General features: G+C 40.3%; 1 protein-coding gene across 2 annotated transcripts in view; it reads left to right on the forward strand.

Annotated features, from left to right (window-relative positions):
• The window catches only part of LOC128688871 (uncharacterized protein DDB_G0284459), a 156,556-nt gene that overhangs the window by 89,135 nt on the left and 49,921 nt on the right, over positions 1-17,500 (forward strand). For both annotated transcript variants that reach the window (XM_053776889.2, XM_053776890.2), the window contains exons 4-5: positions 2,313-2,566; positions 8,362-8,447. In XM_053776889.2, the coding sequence (XP_053632864.2) occupies positions 2,313-2,566; positions 8,362-8,447 (340 nt within the window). The remainder of the gene's footprint in view (positions 1-2,312; positions 2,567-8,361; positions 8,448-17,500) is intronic.

The raw sequence follows: 17,500 nt of genomic DNA on the forward strand, positions 1-17,500 counted from the left end.
TTGCATTGAGGAGTCGACTAACTTTCATATGATATAGTTGAGGTGAGTACCTTTAATATGAGGCCTGGTCACAGACCGGGCCGCGGGGGCGTTGACCCCCGAAACTCTCCAGGTAAACTCCAGGTATGTATAGGGGTGACATGGAGGAGTGATTCCATAATAGCAGACATGGAGGAGTGACTCCATAATAGCACACATGGAGGAGTTACTCCATAATTGCACACATGGAGGAGTGACTCCATAATTGCACACATGGAGGAGTGACTCCATAATTGCACACATCGAGGAATGGTGTATATATGCAGGGAAGTTTTTCCCTTCCGATTGAGAAATTTAATATATTAATATATTTTTTAGTTGAACTTACTCGAGTCTCAAACAGTTATTTTCATTATATACTATTATTAATCTCTGTGGGATTTTGACTTTCCATTGATTATCGTATGATAATTTTTAACGCCTCTTGTTAATATATGTTCTCTGATTTATGTTGTGAAGAAAAGACTTTGAATTCAAAATAGACTTTTATTGTGACAACATTTAGCGCTTTATAGAGTTTTATTAGAGCGAAACTTTGTTCCAGTAAACGTTTGTCTTGTAACGTGTGTCCTTTCTTCACTAGTGTTGTAGTTTTCCATTTAGATAAATTTTCAAAAATGGTAGGTTTCTTCTCATCTTCTAAAACAAATACAATTAAGTAAATTTAAATGATTCCTGCATCCTTCTGTGACTTACTTTAAATGGCTCTTGAATATATTCTCTATTCCTTGTTCTTGTGTTCAGTCTTCGCATAACTCTCAAGGACCCGTTCACCAGGTCATTATATAATGAAGATAAGTGTAAGATTATATTTTTTATGACGAATACATTAGCAGTCCACGTATTCATATCATTTTGGCACCGGTAAGTTTTATAATATGCTCGTTGAACTACTAAGTCTCCCAGCTGAGGCTGACAGATATCAAGACTTAGTGATTATATCCTGTCGCACTCGAGTCTCACTTCCTCTGGTTTGTATGATGTTCCTTATATTCATTCTGTCCTCTCACTCTTCCCTCTCTATTTGATTCACTTTATTTCCCCGCGTCATTATGATACTCCATTTCTCATTGTTCCTTTGTTTCTCTCTGGCCCTCCCTAATTACTACCGTCTGTGGTGATGCTAGACTTCTTTGCAGTACATGACGAGGCTGTGAACTTCTCTTCAGGGTTTTACTGTCCTGCTAGTCTTTCAGTTTTACACTAAGCACCTATTTCAGGTGGTGAACCTAAAGAATGTAGTATATCTGGAGTATACTTAGAGAGGTTTTCGGGGGTCAACGCCCCCGCAGCCTGGTTTTTGACTAGGCCTCTCAGTGGATCAAGGCCTGATCAACCAGGCTGTTGTTGCTGGCCACACACAAACCGACATACGAACCACAGCCCGGTTGATCACGTACTGACTTAGGTGCCTGTCCAGCGCCTTCTTGAAGACAGCCAGGAGTCTATTTGTAATCCCCCCCCCCCCATATTTGTGCTGGAGGCAGTTGAACAGTCTTAGGCCCAAGACACATATTGTGTTGCCTCACAGTGTACTCGTGGGGGGGGGAGGGGGATGTTGCATCTCCTGCCGCGTCTTTTGCTTTCGTAGGGAGTTATTTTTGTGTGCAGATTTGTGACTAGTCCCTCTAGGATTTTCCAAGTGTATATTAACGTACTGTAAGGAAAACTGAAATATGAACGATGTTCCAGGAACCACGAGATCAAGAAAAAACTTCTCGCTGATCTGCTGTGCCTTTTTTTTTGTGGAGTCCTACCAATGATGGACAAGTTTCTAGTAACACCAAGAACCAGAAGAGTACATAGCTGCGGTGTATATTTCACATGGATCAGCAGGTGGTTTCACAGAAGCCTCTTCACATAAACGACCGTGGTTGCATTTTTACCTGAATGAACTCTCAGTATTTTTTTTTTTTATTTTTGATAAAAATTGTTAGGTTAGACTTGCTTAGGTTAACGTATATTAATCTGTGTATTTCCTTATTATTGCCTGACAATAATACAATAAAAAAATGAGTGCCTTACGTCTGCCGACTCTGCAACACATGTTACGGACGGGTTGTTAACAGCAGAAGAAACAAACAATATTGACGCCGTCCATAAGATAATTTGTTATATTTTCGCTTCATCGGCAATTTTATTACATTTTATTTGATTGCAGTTTTACTGCAACTTATATATGCCGTCTGACGTGCTCTTTAAACACTCTAAGAGAAAATATTAGATATGTTTCAATCGAACTCAGTAAAAGAGCTCATATTATTTCATTTCAGTACGACAGTTTAGGGTCGCCGACGTCCCTAGGTGGAGGACAGAAGCGGAAGGCTGCACCTCCACCGCCACAACCTGCAGGACCCTCCGCGACCCCGGCCTCAGACACTAAAAGGGGAGGCTTCTTCGGGAGGACCAGGAGAGACAAGGATAAAGACAGGGAAAAGGAGAAGGACAAAGAAAAAAAAGACAAGGATAAAAAAGAAAAAAAGGACAAGAAAAAAGACAAGGATAAAGATGGTGTTCCAGGGAAAAGGTAAGCGGCTCAACGTTTTCCATGTCTTTAATTATTTTCTCTTGAAGAACCCTTCAAGAGGAGCCCCATGTCCTTGGTGAAGGGCTCATAAACTGATCACCTGGTGATAGTTTACGTACAAATACGGACACCTGAAATAAGGCTTTTGGACTTGAAACTCTTTTCATCATATTGTGATTATTATTTATGGCAGGTGACAACACAATGGTCAAGGTAAGAGGAAGAAGGGAATGAAAAATTACAAATTGGCAACGTCGGAAGTATATTTTTATGACATCAAATATCAGTCTGTCAATCTCCCTATCTAGCTGTTCATGTATATATATATATATATATATATATATATATATATATATATATATATATATATATATATATATATATATATATACAATAAGATCACAGTAAACAGGTGATTTCAGAATATGCAAAACAACCACTCTGAAAGAATAGAGAAATTCCAAGAGCTTTCGTGACTACTCACATTGTGAGTAGTTAGGAAAGCACTTGGAATTTCTCTATTCTTTCAGAGTGGTTGTTTTGCATATATATATATATATATATATATATATATATATATATATATATATATATATATATATATATATATATATATATATATATATATATATATATACATGAACAGCTAGATAGGGAGATTGACAGACTGATATTCGATGTCATAAAAATATATATATAGTGAGGCTCAGGTTAGGGTGTGCAGAAGAGAGGGAGAATACTTCCCGGTAAAAGTAGGTCTTAGACAGGGATGTGTAATGTCACCATGGTTGTTTAATATATTTATAGATGGGGTTGTAAAAGAAGTAAATGCTAGGGTGTTCGGGAGAGGGGTGGGATTAAATTATCGGGAATCAAATTCAAAATGGGAATTGACACAGTTACTTTTTGCTGATGATACTGTGCTTATGGGAGATTCTAAAGAAAAATTGCAAAGGTTAGTGGATGAATTTGAGAATGTGTGTAAAGGTAGAAAGTTGAAAGTGAACATAGAAAAGAGTAAGGTGATGAGGGTATCAAATGATTTAGATAAAGAAAAATTGGATATCAAATTGGGGAGGAGGAGTATGGAAGAAGTGAAGATAAGATAAGATAAGATTTCGTTCGGATTTTTAACCCCGGAGGGTTAGCCACCCAGGATAACCCAAGAAAGTCAGTGCATCATCGAGGACTGTCTAACTTATTTCCATTGGGGTCCTTAATCTTGTCCCCCAGGATGCGACCCACACCAGTCGACTAACACCCAGGTACCTATTTGCTGCTAGGTGAACAGGACAACAGGTGTAAGGAAACGTGTCGGAATGTTTCCACCCGCCGGGAATCGAACCCGGGCCCTCCGTGTGTGAAACGGGAGCTTTAGCCACCAGGCCACCGGGGAGTTGACGTGTCGGTGGATGGATTTATGAAGGATGAGGTTAATCATAGAATTAATGAGGGAAAAAAGGTGAGTGGTGCGTTGAGGTATATGTGGAGTCAAAAAACGTTATCTATGGAGGCAAAGAAGGGAATGTATGAAAGTATAGTAGTACCAACACTCTTATATGGATGTGAAGCTTGGGTGGTAAATGCAGCAGCGAGGAGACGGTTGGAGGCAGTGGAGATGTCCTGTCTAAGGGCAATGTGTGGTGTAAATATTATGCAGAAAATTCGGAGTGTGGAAATTAGGAGAAGGTGTGGAGTTAATAAAAGCATTAGTCAGAGGGCAGAAGAGGGGTTGTTGAGGTGGTTTGGTCATTTAGAGAGAATGGATCAAAGTAGAATGACATGGAAAGCACATAAATCTATAGGGGAAGGAAAGAGGGGTAGGGGTCGTCCTCGAAAGGGTTGGAAAGAGGGGGTAAAGGAGGTTTTGTGGGCAAGGGGCTTGGACTTCCAGCAAGCGTGCATGAGCGTGTTAGATAGGAGTGAATGGAGACGAATGATACTTGGGACCTGACGATCTGTTGGAGTGTGAGCAGGGTAATATTTAGTGAAGGGATTCAGGGAAACCGGTTATTTTCTTATAGTCGGACTTGAGTCCTGGAAATGGGAAGTACAATGCCTGCACTTTAAAGGAGGGGTTTGGGATATTGGCAGTTTGGAGGGATATGTTGTGTATCTTTATACGTATATGCTTCTAAACTGTTGTATTCTGAGTACCTCTGCAAAAGCAGTGATAATGTGTGAGTGTGGTGAAAGTGTTGAATGATGATGAAAGTATTTTCTTTTTGGGGATTTTCTTTCTTTTTTGGGTCACCCTCCCTCGGTGGGAGACGACCAACTTGTTGAAATATATATATATATATATATATATATATATATATATATATATATATATATATATATATATATATATATATATATATATATATATATATTGGTATATTTTATTGCATAATATGGTACAAAAGATTTAAGAGATACATTGTTGATATAAAGATGGCATATACAGTATATGAGGTATGAGAGATACATGTCTAGTACATATAGTTACGTGTTTGTTACTGATTATAATGCAAAAATCTCATCCAGCTCCTCAGAGCTGGTGCGCGCGCCCGAAGTACAGCAGGTATTACCCCTTTGAAAAGCAGCGCTGAGTCGCTGGAACAGAAAACTAACTGCCCTGGGATCCCTAGTTACCCTGAGGAGTCTTTTGCCTTGCTTCTTAAGGAACATAGTTGCAATCTTTCCCCATGAGCCAAGGATCTCCGAGCCTATGAGAACAAACATATAATGATGGGCAAGTTCTCCGTATTTTCTAGACTTTTGGAACTCCCTGAAGCTGGCAGCAACCTCCCCTTCCTCCCTGGTGTATTGGAGATTTGTTCCAGCTAAGGTAGATGCACATGTGTAATCCCACACCATCTGCTTTCCGTCTGTCACATGGACTCTGATTTTTTCGCTGTCAATAGAGTGAGCAGAAGTTCTGCCTCTCCCGTTTTTGTATTGGTGGGAAGGCAAATGAGGTTATCAGCTCTAGGAAAATCTCTTAAGGATTCAATGATCATTGAGGCTAGCCTCTTCCCCTTTCTTTCCGGCACAGATAAGCAGACATTGCCAGAAAGTAGCAAGCTGTGCCATGCATTGATGGTTGGTGGAGCATTTAGGATAGTGGAACCTTCGTTTACTTTTTTCTAAGAGGTCTAAGAGCTGCCTGTAGACGGGCTACTTTTTGAATATGTGTGAGTGTCCTGGTACCTGTTGCTTTAATTGCTTCCAAGATATCATCTGATAAGATGAGATGTGTTGGAGTGGGTTCAGGTGCCTGAGGTGGCTCTGGGTCATCACTTTCCACAGGAGAACGTGTTGAACTAGGGCGGCTACTGCGCTTGCGGAGGAAACCATTAAAGTTGAGACAACGAAGCTGTAAACTCGACCGACACTTGCCTCTCCTAGCTGTGCCATATATATATATATATATATATATATATATATATATATATATATATATATATATATATATATATATATATATATATATATATATATATATATATATATATATATATATATATATATATATATATATATATATGTCGTGCCGAATAGGCAGAACTTGCGATCTTGACTTAAATAGCAACGCTTATTTTGCCATATAGGACAAGCGAAAATTTGATTATGCAATAATTTCGCCAAAATCATTCTGAACCTAACGAAAAAAAATGTTTCTCTGTGTTTAGTATTAAATTATTGTAAAGAAATCTAAAATATATTTAGTTGGGTTAGGCTAAAATAAATTGTTTTTGTTATAATAAGGTTAGGTAAGTTGTCTAAGATTCTTTTGGCGAAAAATAAAATTTTTTTTACATTAACATTAAAGAAAAAAGATATATCTTTAAACGTATAAGAGAATTTTTTAGAAAGGAGTTAATTTTAAATGAGTTCTTGCTAATTGACCAGTTTTACATATTCGGCACTACATATATATATATATATATATATATATATATATATATATATATATATATATATATATATATATATACAAGATAAGCCATGGGGGGTGGAAATTTTTAGCTCATGTACTTTCACACTTCTCAGTGCGTCATCAGGAGCTGGGCAATGTTGCAAAGGCAACAACAGACGAACGAGTGGTATTGAATCAATAACAACACTGCGACTACCTGGAGTTTACCTGGAGAGAGTTCCGGGGGTCAACGCCCCCGCGGCCCGGTCTGGTCTGTGACCAGGCCTCCTACTAGCCGAGGATTCGAACCCATGTCGTTTTGGCCCGCCTCATGGCGAGCGAAAAATCACATGATGCTCTTACCCACAGGACCACGCAGTCCTACAAGAATCAAGCACCCAGCAGAGCTATGTGTTTCACCATGATCCGAGGACGTATGGTGGTGTGGGTGCCTCTGAGCTAATTTCATTATAATCCTGTTTGACTGCTAGCCATGTTGCTTCTTAACGTCGGGTGCATCAGTGGACCTCGAACATGGTCTCCGGGTGTTTCAGTCTCCTATATGCTCTAGCTTCACGAGCGATACTATATCAATGTACCTCGCAGAAACCATGCTTGAGGTATATTACAATCAAAGGTGGCAGTATAATAGCACGTAACATCGTAAGTCAGCAGATAATGTGCTCAGCAGGAGAGAGCAAGGATAAGGGAAACAATAAGGGTTGATTTCTTGACCCATGTATTCCTTCACCAATACTTACACTTTGTACAGTATGAATGATGAAAGAAGAAATCTGATTGAAATAGTACAAATCTAAGTCACTCAAAGTAGTAGTGGTCACGGCCAGTGACCACTACTATCACGTGATTGACTTGTTTGAACTGCACGATGAGCTCAACAGTAGGGTCCCAGAACTGCTACACTCCGAAGTACCAGTTCACTGGTTTAGAGGTCATGCTAAATGGTTGTGTGATGAATGTGAAATAAAATTTAGCATATTCGGAGAACGCCACAAGGCGTTATAATACTTTTACATACGAGCAAGCTTCAATATTATAAATACATTGTCTTTAACCGTCGTCGTCAAGGTGCTGTTATCACCAACGCCAGTAACTCTTCAGTCACCGGTAAGAAAGTCATTACCATCACCCTCAGTAACTCTTCGGTCACAGTTAACTCTGCCCTTACTCCCACCATCACCAGAGACACTAACGCCGTCGATACTGTCGTTATTACCACCGCTGCCTTCGCAGTATCCAGTACCAACAAAACTTGCCACCACCAACGCTGTCGTCGCCACTATAATTCATGAAGACGTAGCATCGTAGAAAATAGAGACTTAATGCACTGAAATTTTCGATGTTGCAATGTTTTATTGAACGAGTGGGCGTTATTAAATACCTTAATAAAACCCACTAGTGGGTGAAATATTGTTCAAATAAATACTTCACTGTAAAAAACTTAATGCAGTTCAGAACATTTATTGGAGGAAATGTTTCTTCAAGAATGGCTTCATCATTAAAAAACAAAAAGGCATGATACCTTCACTGGAAGAACACACCAATAATCCGCACATAGGAGAAAGAAACTTATGACGACGTTTCGGTCCAACTTGGAAGATTGACTAGTCACACTAGTCCTAGTACAGAGATATTAGGACTGAAGACTCCACTCATGGAAAAAACGTGTCCTTTACTAAATGTCCTGAACTGCACGTAAGTGTCTTTTTCCAATTCTTGTAACCATCACCATGCCGTTTTTCACAAACTTCACTGTCTTAAGTTTGTATTTACCACCGTCAATGTTGCCAACGCTAGCATTCATTAAATTGTGAAAATTATGGCCAGGAATACATGCATTAAAATATAAAACAATGTTCTTGATCAACAGGTTCCAGCTTTTTGGAGGCGCCAAGAAGACGAGTGAGCCCAGTTCCGCTGACGAAGCCCCAGCCAAGTCTCCCAAGAAAGACAAGGGTAAGTCTTAGGACACGTAGAACTTCTCTGAGAAGTTAAGACATGCTAGGACTTAAGATATACTAGGACTTCCCTTAGAAGTCACCGGATATGCTCTGAGTTCCTCTGCTGAGTCACCAGACATGCTAGAAGTCCTATGTTAACGGATATTCTAGGATTACTGCGTAGTGTTCCTAGTTACAGTGAATTAACGCTGGTATCAACTTAACAGATTAATAAGTATATTCCTGTGTTATGAATGAAGCTGAAACAATGACACCAAAGAATGTGCAGTTGGCCTCATGGAAAATAAGACGAATTAGGATCGAAGGACATATGTGGTAGTTCCTCGACTTGTAAACACAATTAGCGCTGTAACAGAGGTGATGTTTGGTAGATGAGTTGTCGATTTCTGAATATGATGTTAGTCTAGTATGTTTTAGCTAAGGACATTATTTTAAGAGTACATGGAAAATTATGTTATTACTGATCATTCCCACTGAAGAATAATGGGACAAACGAGCCTAAGAAAGTGTCTTACTTGCTGAATACATAAATATGTCATGCCGAATAGGTAAAACTTGTGATTTTTGGCTTAAATAACAACGCTCTTCTTAACGAATAAGCCAAGCGAAAATTTATGTATGCAGTAATTTCGCAAAAATTAGTCTGACTAACGAATAAAATATATTTCATTATGTTTGTTTATTATTAAATTATTGTAAACTTATCTAAAATATGTTTAGTTGGATCAGGTTAAATTAAATTGCGCTTGTTATAATAAGGTTAGGTAATCTTTCTAAGGTTCTTGTGGTACAAAATTATTAATTTTTACTTTAACATAAATGACAAAATATATCTTATAGTTAAAACGTACATGAGAAAATTTTAGAAAGGACTTAATTTTGAATGAGTTCTTGCAAATTGACTACTTTTACTTATTCGGCACGACATATATATATATATATATATATATATATATATATATATATATATATATATATATATATATATATATATATATATATATATATATATATATATATATGAGTATATATATATATATATATATATATATATATATATATATATATATATATATATATATATATATATATATATATATGAGTATATATATATATATATATATATATATATATATATATATATATATATATATATATATATATATATATATATATATATATATGCAAAAGCGCTTGGAATTTCTCTATTCTTTCAGAGTGGTTGTTTTGCATATTTTGAAATCACCTGTTTACTGTGATCTTATTGCATATATATATATATATATATATATATATATATATATATATATATATATATATATATATATATATATATATATATATATATATATATATTTTTTTTTTTTTTTTCCTCCACCTGGTAAGCGTTACACGGACATGCCACCTGCATTGTATATTAGGAGTTTTTTTGTACCTCTCTATCGGAATCAAATACAATTCCCAATAGTGCCATAAATGCAGCTTTTCCAGAAATATGTGTGGAAAAAAAGAAATTTTTGTGCCAATACCAGCTGACATTAATTCCTTTAAAAATGAATATTTGGAAAGTATTCCAGGTTTTTCTCTGACTCACATGTCGCTCTATGTTATGTTGAATATGTGGATCATAGACTGGTGAATAATGGGATACAGTGGAAACCACCAAGTATATATATATATATATATATATATATATATATATATATATATATATATATATATATATATATATATATATATATGTATATGTCGTGCCGAATATGTAAAACTGGTCAATTAGCAAGAACTCATTTAAAATTAATTCCTTTCTGAAATTTTCTCTTATACGTTTAAAGATATATTTTTTTCATTAATGATAATGTAAAAAATTTTAATTTTGCACCAAAAGAATCTTAGAAAACTTACCTAACCTTATTATAACAAGAACAATTTATTTTAGCCTAACCCAACAATATATATTTTAGATTAGTTTACAATAATTTAATACTAAACAAACACAGTGAAATGTATTTTTTTCGTTACGTTCAGAATGATTTTGGCGAAATTATTGCATACACAAATATATTTCACTGTGTTTGTTTAGTATTAAATTACCGTAAACAAATCTAAAATATATTTAGTTGGGTTAGGCTAAAATAAATTGCTCTTGTTATAATAAGGTTAGGTAAGTTTTCTAAGATTCTTTTGGTGCAAAATTAATTTTTTTTACATTAACATTAATGAAAAAAAATATATCTTTAAACGTATAAAAGAAAATTTCAGAAAAGACTTAAATTTAAATGAGTTCTTGCTAATTGACCAGTTTTACATATTCGGCACGACATACATACATACATACATACATACATACATACATACATACATATATATATATATATATATATATATATATATATATATATATATATATATATATATATATATATATATTATTGTAACCACGAACGAGTGGTATTGATCAATAACAACACTGCGTTAGCCAAGGATTCGAACCCATGTTGTACTGGCCTGCCTCATGGTAAACGAGAACCACGTGTCGCTTTAACCACAGGACCACCCAATCCTACTTTGGGTGGGTTGGGTGGTCCTGTGGTTTAAAGCGTCATGTGGTTCTCGCTTACAATGAGGCAGGTCAGTGCAACATGGGTTCGAATCCTTGGCTAGCGCAGTGTTGTTATATATATGTGTATATATATGGATAACTAAATTGTAGTGAACACTTGTTAGTGCTCAGCAATAACTAGAAACAGATGAATATTTCGATCCTCTTCTGGGATGCTTGAGCTGAAGAGGATCCCAGAATGGGATGGAGATAAACAGACCAATTAATCTTACATGACACATTAGATCTCTCGGCTACTGATGCCTCAAAATGTTTCCTCGTAGTGCTGGGTACACCAGTGAGCCTCAGGTATGGTCTTCACTGCCTCCACCATTCTTAAAGCCTCCTTGTTTATCTGCGGCTTGTGTGTACTCACCTAATTGTACTCACCTAATTGTGGTTGCAGGGGTCGAAACTCAGCTCCTGGCCCCGCCTCTTCACTGATCGCTACTAGGTCCTCTCTCTCTCTGCTTCCTGAGCTGTATCATACCTCTTCTTAAAACTATGTATGGTTCCTGCCTCCACTACTTCACTTGCTAGGCTATTCCACTTCCTAATAACTCTATGACTGAAGAAATACTTCCTAACGTCCCTGTGACTCGTCTGAGTCTTCAGCTTCCAACAATACTGCGACCAGCCGGGAATTGAACCCGGGGCATTTTAACATGGCTCCCGGAAACCAAGCTAACCTCCTGAAGCCTTAACCCACTTAACCACCATGCTTAACCACCATGTGTGTATGTGTGTGTGTGTGTGTGTGTGTGTGTGTGTGTGTGTGTGTGTGTGTGTGTGTGTTGTGTGTGTGTGTGTGTTGTGTATGTGTGTGTGTTGTGTGTGTGTGTGTGTGTGTGTGTGTGTGTGTGTGTGTGTGTGTTGTGTGTGTGTGTTTTGTGTGTGTGTGTGTGTGTGCGTGTGTGTGTGTGTGTGTGTGTTTTGTGTGTGTGTGTGTGTGTGGTGTACTCACCTAATTGTACTCACCTAATTGTGGTTGCAGGGGTCGAGACTCAGCTCCTGGCTCCGCCTCTTCACTGATCGCTACTGGGTCCTCTCTCTCTCTGCTTCCTGAGCTTTGTCATACCTCTTCTTAAAACTATGTATGGTTCCTGCCTCCACTACTTCACTTGCTAGGCTATTCCACTTGCTGACAACTCTATGACTGAAGAAATACTTCCTAACGTCCCTGTGACCCCTCGTCCCTGTGTCCCCTCGTCCCTGTGTCCCCTCTCTGGAACATCCTATCTCTGTCCACCTTGTCTATTCCCCGCAGTATCTTGTATGTCGTTATCATGTCTCCCCTGACCCTTCTGTCCTCCAGTGTCGTCAGTCCGATTTCCCTTAACCTTTCCTCGTACGACATTCCATTGAGCTCTGGGACTAGCCTTGTTGCAAACCTTTGTACTTTCTCTAACTTCTTGACGTGCTTGACCAGGTGTGGGTTCCAGACTGGTGCTGCATACTCCAGTATGGGCCTAACATACACAGTGTACAGTGTCTTGAACGATTCCTTATTAAGGTATCGGAGAACTATTCTCAAGTTTGCCAGGCGCCCGTATGCTGCAGCGGTTATTTGGTTGATTGTGCCTCCGGTGATGTGCTCGGTGTTATGGTCACCCCAAGGTCTTTCTTCCTGAGTGAGGTCTGTAGTCTTTGTCCACCTAGCCTATACTCTGTCTGCGGTCTTCTTTGCCCCTCCCCAATCTTCATGACTTTGCATTTGGCTGGATTGAATTCGAGAAGCCAGTTACTGGACCACATGTCCAGCCTGTCCAGGTCTCTTTGCAGTCCTGCCTCATCCTCGTCCGTTTTAATTCTTCTCATCAACTTCACGTCATCTGCGAACAGGGACACTTCGGAGTCTATTCCTTCCATCATGTCGTTCACATATATCAAAAATAGCACTGGTCCTAGAACTGACCCCTGTGGGACCCCGCTCGTAACAGGCGCCCACTGTGATACCTCTTCACGTACCATGACTCGTTACTGCCTCCCTGTCAGGTATTCCCTTATCCATTGCAGTGCCCTCACTTTTACATGCGCCTGATCCTCCAGCTTCTGCACTAATCACTAATAGTGTGTGTGTGTGTGTGTGTGTGTGTGTGTGTGTGTGTGTGTGTGTGTGTGTGTGGTGTGTGTGTGTATGAGTGTGTTGTGTGTGTGTGAGTGTGTGTGTGTTGTGTGTGTGAGTGTGTGTGTGTGTGTGTGTGTGTTGTGTGTATGTTTAAATCTGTTATTATTCTGGTGAGTTTTGTTTCTGTGAGTGCTATTATGTCTGGGGATGTCTCCTTGATTCTTTCGTGTCACTCCTCATACTTGTTTGTTATTCCATCTGCATTTGTATACCACACCCTCAACTTCTTTTCTAAGACTGTGGTCTGGGAGGTATATTGGGGTTGGGGAAGTGGGAGACCTGGTAAGGAACTATGGGCTGTTGCTGTGGGGGTGGAGTTTGTAATGTAGTGGGTGGGGGCATTGGATGTGGCATGGGTGTTTTGATTTAGAGTGTTTGGTTGCACTGGGGTTGACCTGGTTGGGAGGCTTCTATAGGAAGTTGTGAGGGAGGCTGTATTTGATCTTCTTCCTGGGTCTGGGATCTCCTGTCTGTCTTCTCCATCCCCTCTCTTTCCTCCTTTCGCCTTTGTACCATCTCTCTCAGTTTCTATCTTTCTTCTTGTGTTCTGTCGCGGTCAAGATACACCTTCCTGTATGCTGGCATGTCCCTTAATCGTGCTGTCTCCTGCAGGATCCTGGTCCGAGTCGCATCTGCCTTGAAGGTCACTTTCACTGGCCGGGTTCTTTTTTTTACAAATCCCCCTATTCTCCGAAAATTTTCCAGCTGGGTCATGTCGTCTTCTCCTATTGCTTTCATGATGCTTTCAGTTGCTTTTTTTTTCCCTTGCTTTCTTGCTTCATATGTTTCCCCTTCAACTTCCTGGAGCCCATACACAAAGACTGACCTCGCCCTTTCATTCTCCCACTGCATATCCCTGTGTATCCCTTCATTTAATTTGGTTTCCTCCACTGCAGCTTTCCTTTCTTCAGTTTCACTGGCTAATGTACTTGGGCTCAGTGGCCTGTCATTTTCCCTTCTCGGTTTTCCTTGGGCTCTGTTGTTGTCTGTTAGGGCCTCCACATAAAGCTTAGCTCTTTCATTTACTACAGTCTCCTCTGATAGAGCTTCTCCATTCAGTTGTGCCCCTTCTTTCCCTACTGTCCCCTTATTTGTGGCTGAGGTAGAAGTCACTGTTGTCAATCCCAAAATGTTCTTTAGTTCTTTAGGCTGTTTCAGATTTTTCAGTTCCTCTTCTAAACTCTGTATCCTAGCCTCTGCTGCTTTGACATGCGCCTCCCACTTCCTGCTTTCCATATCTATCCTCTCTTCCATTCTCATGCTAAGTTCTTCTAGTTTCTTTTCCCATTCATGATCCCTTTTTATGAGCTCTGCTGCCCAATCTTCCTTTGCAGCTTCCTCCTCCTGTCCCTTGGTTTTTCTTGTTATCTCTGGCAACCCATTTTTGTTTTATCCTGATTGCCTCAGATTGGGAAACCTATGTAGTTCTGTATGTTAGGTTAGTAGTGTGTATGTCAGAGTGTGTATGGGGGGGAGGTAGTGGAGGAACTGTGGCTATGTGGGAGAGGAGTGGGGAGGGGTGGGGAGGGGGAGGGTGAACGGGGGAGGGGGAGGGTGAACGGGGGAGGGGAGGGTGAACGAGGTAGGGGAGGGATCAGGGGAAGTAGTGAGATGTCGGTGGTGAGGGAGTGTATGTGTGTGTGTGTGTGTGTGTTTGCGTATGTGTGTGTGTGTGTACTCACCTAATTGTACTCACCTAATTGTGGTTGCAGGGGTCGAGACTCAGCTCCTGGCCCCGCCTTTTCACTGATCGCTACTAGATCCTCTCTCTCTGCTTATTGAGCTTAGTCATACCTTGTCTTAAAGCTATGTATGGTTCCTGCCTCCACTACATCACTTGCTAGGCTATTCCACTTTCTGACGACTCTGTGACTGAAGAAGTACTTCCTAACATCCCTGTGACTCGACTGAGTCTTCAGCTTCCAATTGTAACCCCTTGTTTCTGTGTCCCCTCTCTGGAACATCCTGTCTCTGTCCACCTTGTCTATTCCATGCATTATTTTGTATGTTGTTATCATGTCTCCCCTGACCCCCTCCTGTCCTCCAGTTTCGTCAGTCTGATTTCCCTCAACCTTTCTTCGTAGGACATTTCCCTGAGCTCCAGAAGTAGCCTTATTGCAAACCTTTGTACTTTCTCTAATTTCTTGACGTGCTTGACCAGGTTTGGGTTCCAAACTGGTGCTGTATACTCCAGTATGGGCCTGATGTACACAGTGTACAGTGTCTTGCACGATTCCTTACTAAGGTATCGGAACGCTATTCTCAGGTTTACCAGGTGCCCATATGCTGCAGCAGTTATCTGGTTGATGTGTGCCTCCGGAGACTTGCTCGGTGTTATGGTCACCCCAACATCTTTCTCCTTGAGTGAGATTTGCTGCCTTTGTCCACCTAGCCTATACTCTGTCTGCGGTCTTCTTTGCCCTTCCCCAATCTTCATGACTTTGCATTTGGCAGGGATGAATTCGAGAAGCCAGTTGCTGGACCATATGTCCAGCCTGTCCAGGTCTCTTTATAGCCCTGCCTGATCCTCATCTGATTTAATCCTTCTCATTAGCTTCACATCATCTGCAAACAGGGACAGTTCAGAGTCTATCTCTTCCACCATGTCATTCACATATATCAAAAATAGCACTGGTCCTAGCACTGACCCCTGTGGGACCCCGCTCGTCACAGGCGCCCACTGTGATACCTCATTACATACCATGACCGGTTGTTGCCTCCCTGTCATGTATTCTCTGACCAATGCAGTGCCCTTCCTGTTATACGTGCCTAATCCTCCAGCTTCTGCACTAATCTCCTGTGAGGAACTGTGTTGAAGGCCTTCCTGCAGCCCAGGAAAATGCAATCGACCCACCCCTCTCTCTCGTTTCTTACTTCTGTTACCTTGTCATAAAGCTCCAGAAGGTTTGCGACACAGGATTTGCCTTCCATGAATCCGTGCTGGTTGTTGTTTATGATCTTGTTTCGTTCCAGGTGCTCCACCACTCTCCTCCTGATAATCTTCTCCATGACTTTGCATACTATACAAGTCAGAGACACTGGTCTGTAGTTTAGTGTCTCGTTTCTGTCTCCTTTCTTAAAAATAGGAGCTACATTTGCCATCTTCCATTCCTCATGTAGTTGCCCAGTTTCCAGGGATGTATTGGAGATTGTGGTTAGTGGCACGCGCAGCATCTCTGCTCCTTCTATAAGGACCCACGGGGAGATGTCCAGACCCCTCGCCTTTGAAGTATCGATGTCACTTAGCAGCTTCTGCACCTTCTCCTCAGTTGTTTGTATGTCATCCAGCAACTTTTGGTATATTCCCTGTTGGTGTTCCCCTCTGTGCTGTCTTCTCGGAGCCATTTCTGCCTCTACTGTAAATACTTCCTTAAATCTCATGTTGAGCTCCTCACATACCTCGTGATCATTACTTGTGAGTTCCCCACCTTCTTTCCTCAGCCTGTTCACCTGTTCTTTGACTGTTGTCTTCCTCCTGATGTGACTGTAGAGCAGTTTCAGTTCAGACTTGACTTTCGATGCTGTTATTTTCATACTGTTGCTGGGCCTTCCTCCTTACCTGTTCAATCTCGTTCCTTGCTCTTCGACTGATCTCCTTATTTTCCTGTGTTCTTCGCCTTCTGTACTTTTCCCATTCTCTCTTTCACTTAGTTTTTGCCTCCTTACAATGTCGGGTAAACCAGGGGCTCGTTCTGATTTTCCTATTATTTCTGTTACCCTTGGGAACAAACCTTTCCTCTGCCTCCTCACATTTTCTTGTTACGTATTCCATCATTTAATTTACCGACTTTCCTACCAGTTCTCTGTCCCACTGAACCTCTTGCAGGAGGTTCCTCAAACCTATATAGTCCTCCCGTTTATGCTGTGGCTTTTCCCATTCAATTCCTGTTACCCTCTCCACTTGTAAATCTACTATGTAATCAAAGTACAGAACCAGGTGGTCACTAGCTCCTAGGGGCCTCTCATATGTGATATCCTCAATGTCTGAACTACTCACTGTGAACACAAGGTTCAGTCTTGCTGGTTCATCCTCCCCTCACTCTCTGGCAGTATCCATAACATGTTGATGCATGAGGTTCTCCAGCACCACATCCATCATCTTGGCTCTCCATGTTTCAGGAACCCTGTATAGTTCCAGGTTTTTCCAGTCGATCTGCCTGTGATTGAAATCGCCCATAACCAATAACTTTGCTCTGCTCGAGTGAGCTCTTCTTGCCACCTCAGCCAGTGTGTTCAACGTTGCTCTGTTACTCTCTTCATATTCCTCTCTTGGCCTCCTGTCGTTCTGTGGTGGATTATGGAAGTCACTGCAATGACT

This window comes from Cherax quadricarinatus, chromosome 16 (assembly GCF_038502225.1).
Source record: "Cherax quadricarinatus isolate ZL_2023a chromosome 16, ASM3850222v1, whole genome shotgun sequence".
In the NCBI taxonomy this organism is placed as follows: Eukaryota; Metazoa; Arthropoda; class Malacostraca; order Decapoda; family Parastacidae; genus Cherax; species Cherax quadricarinatus.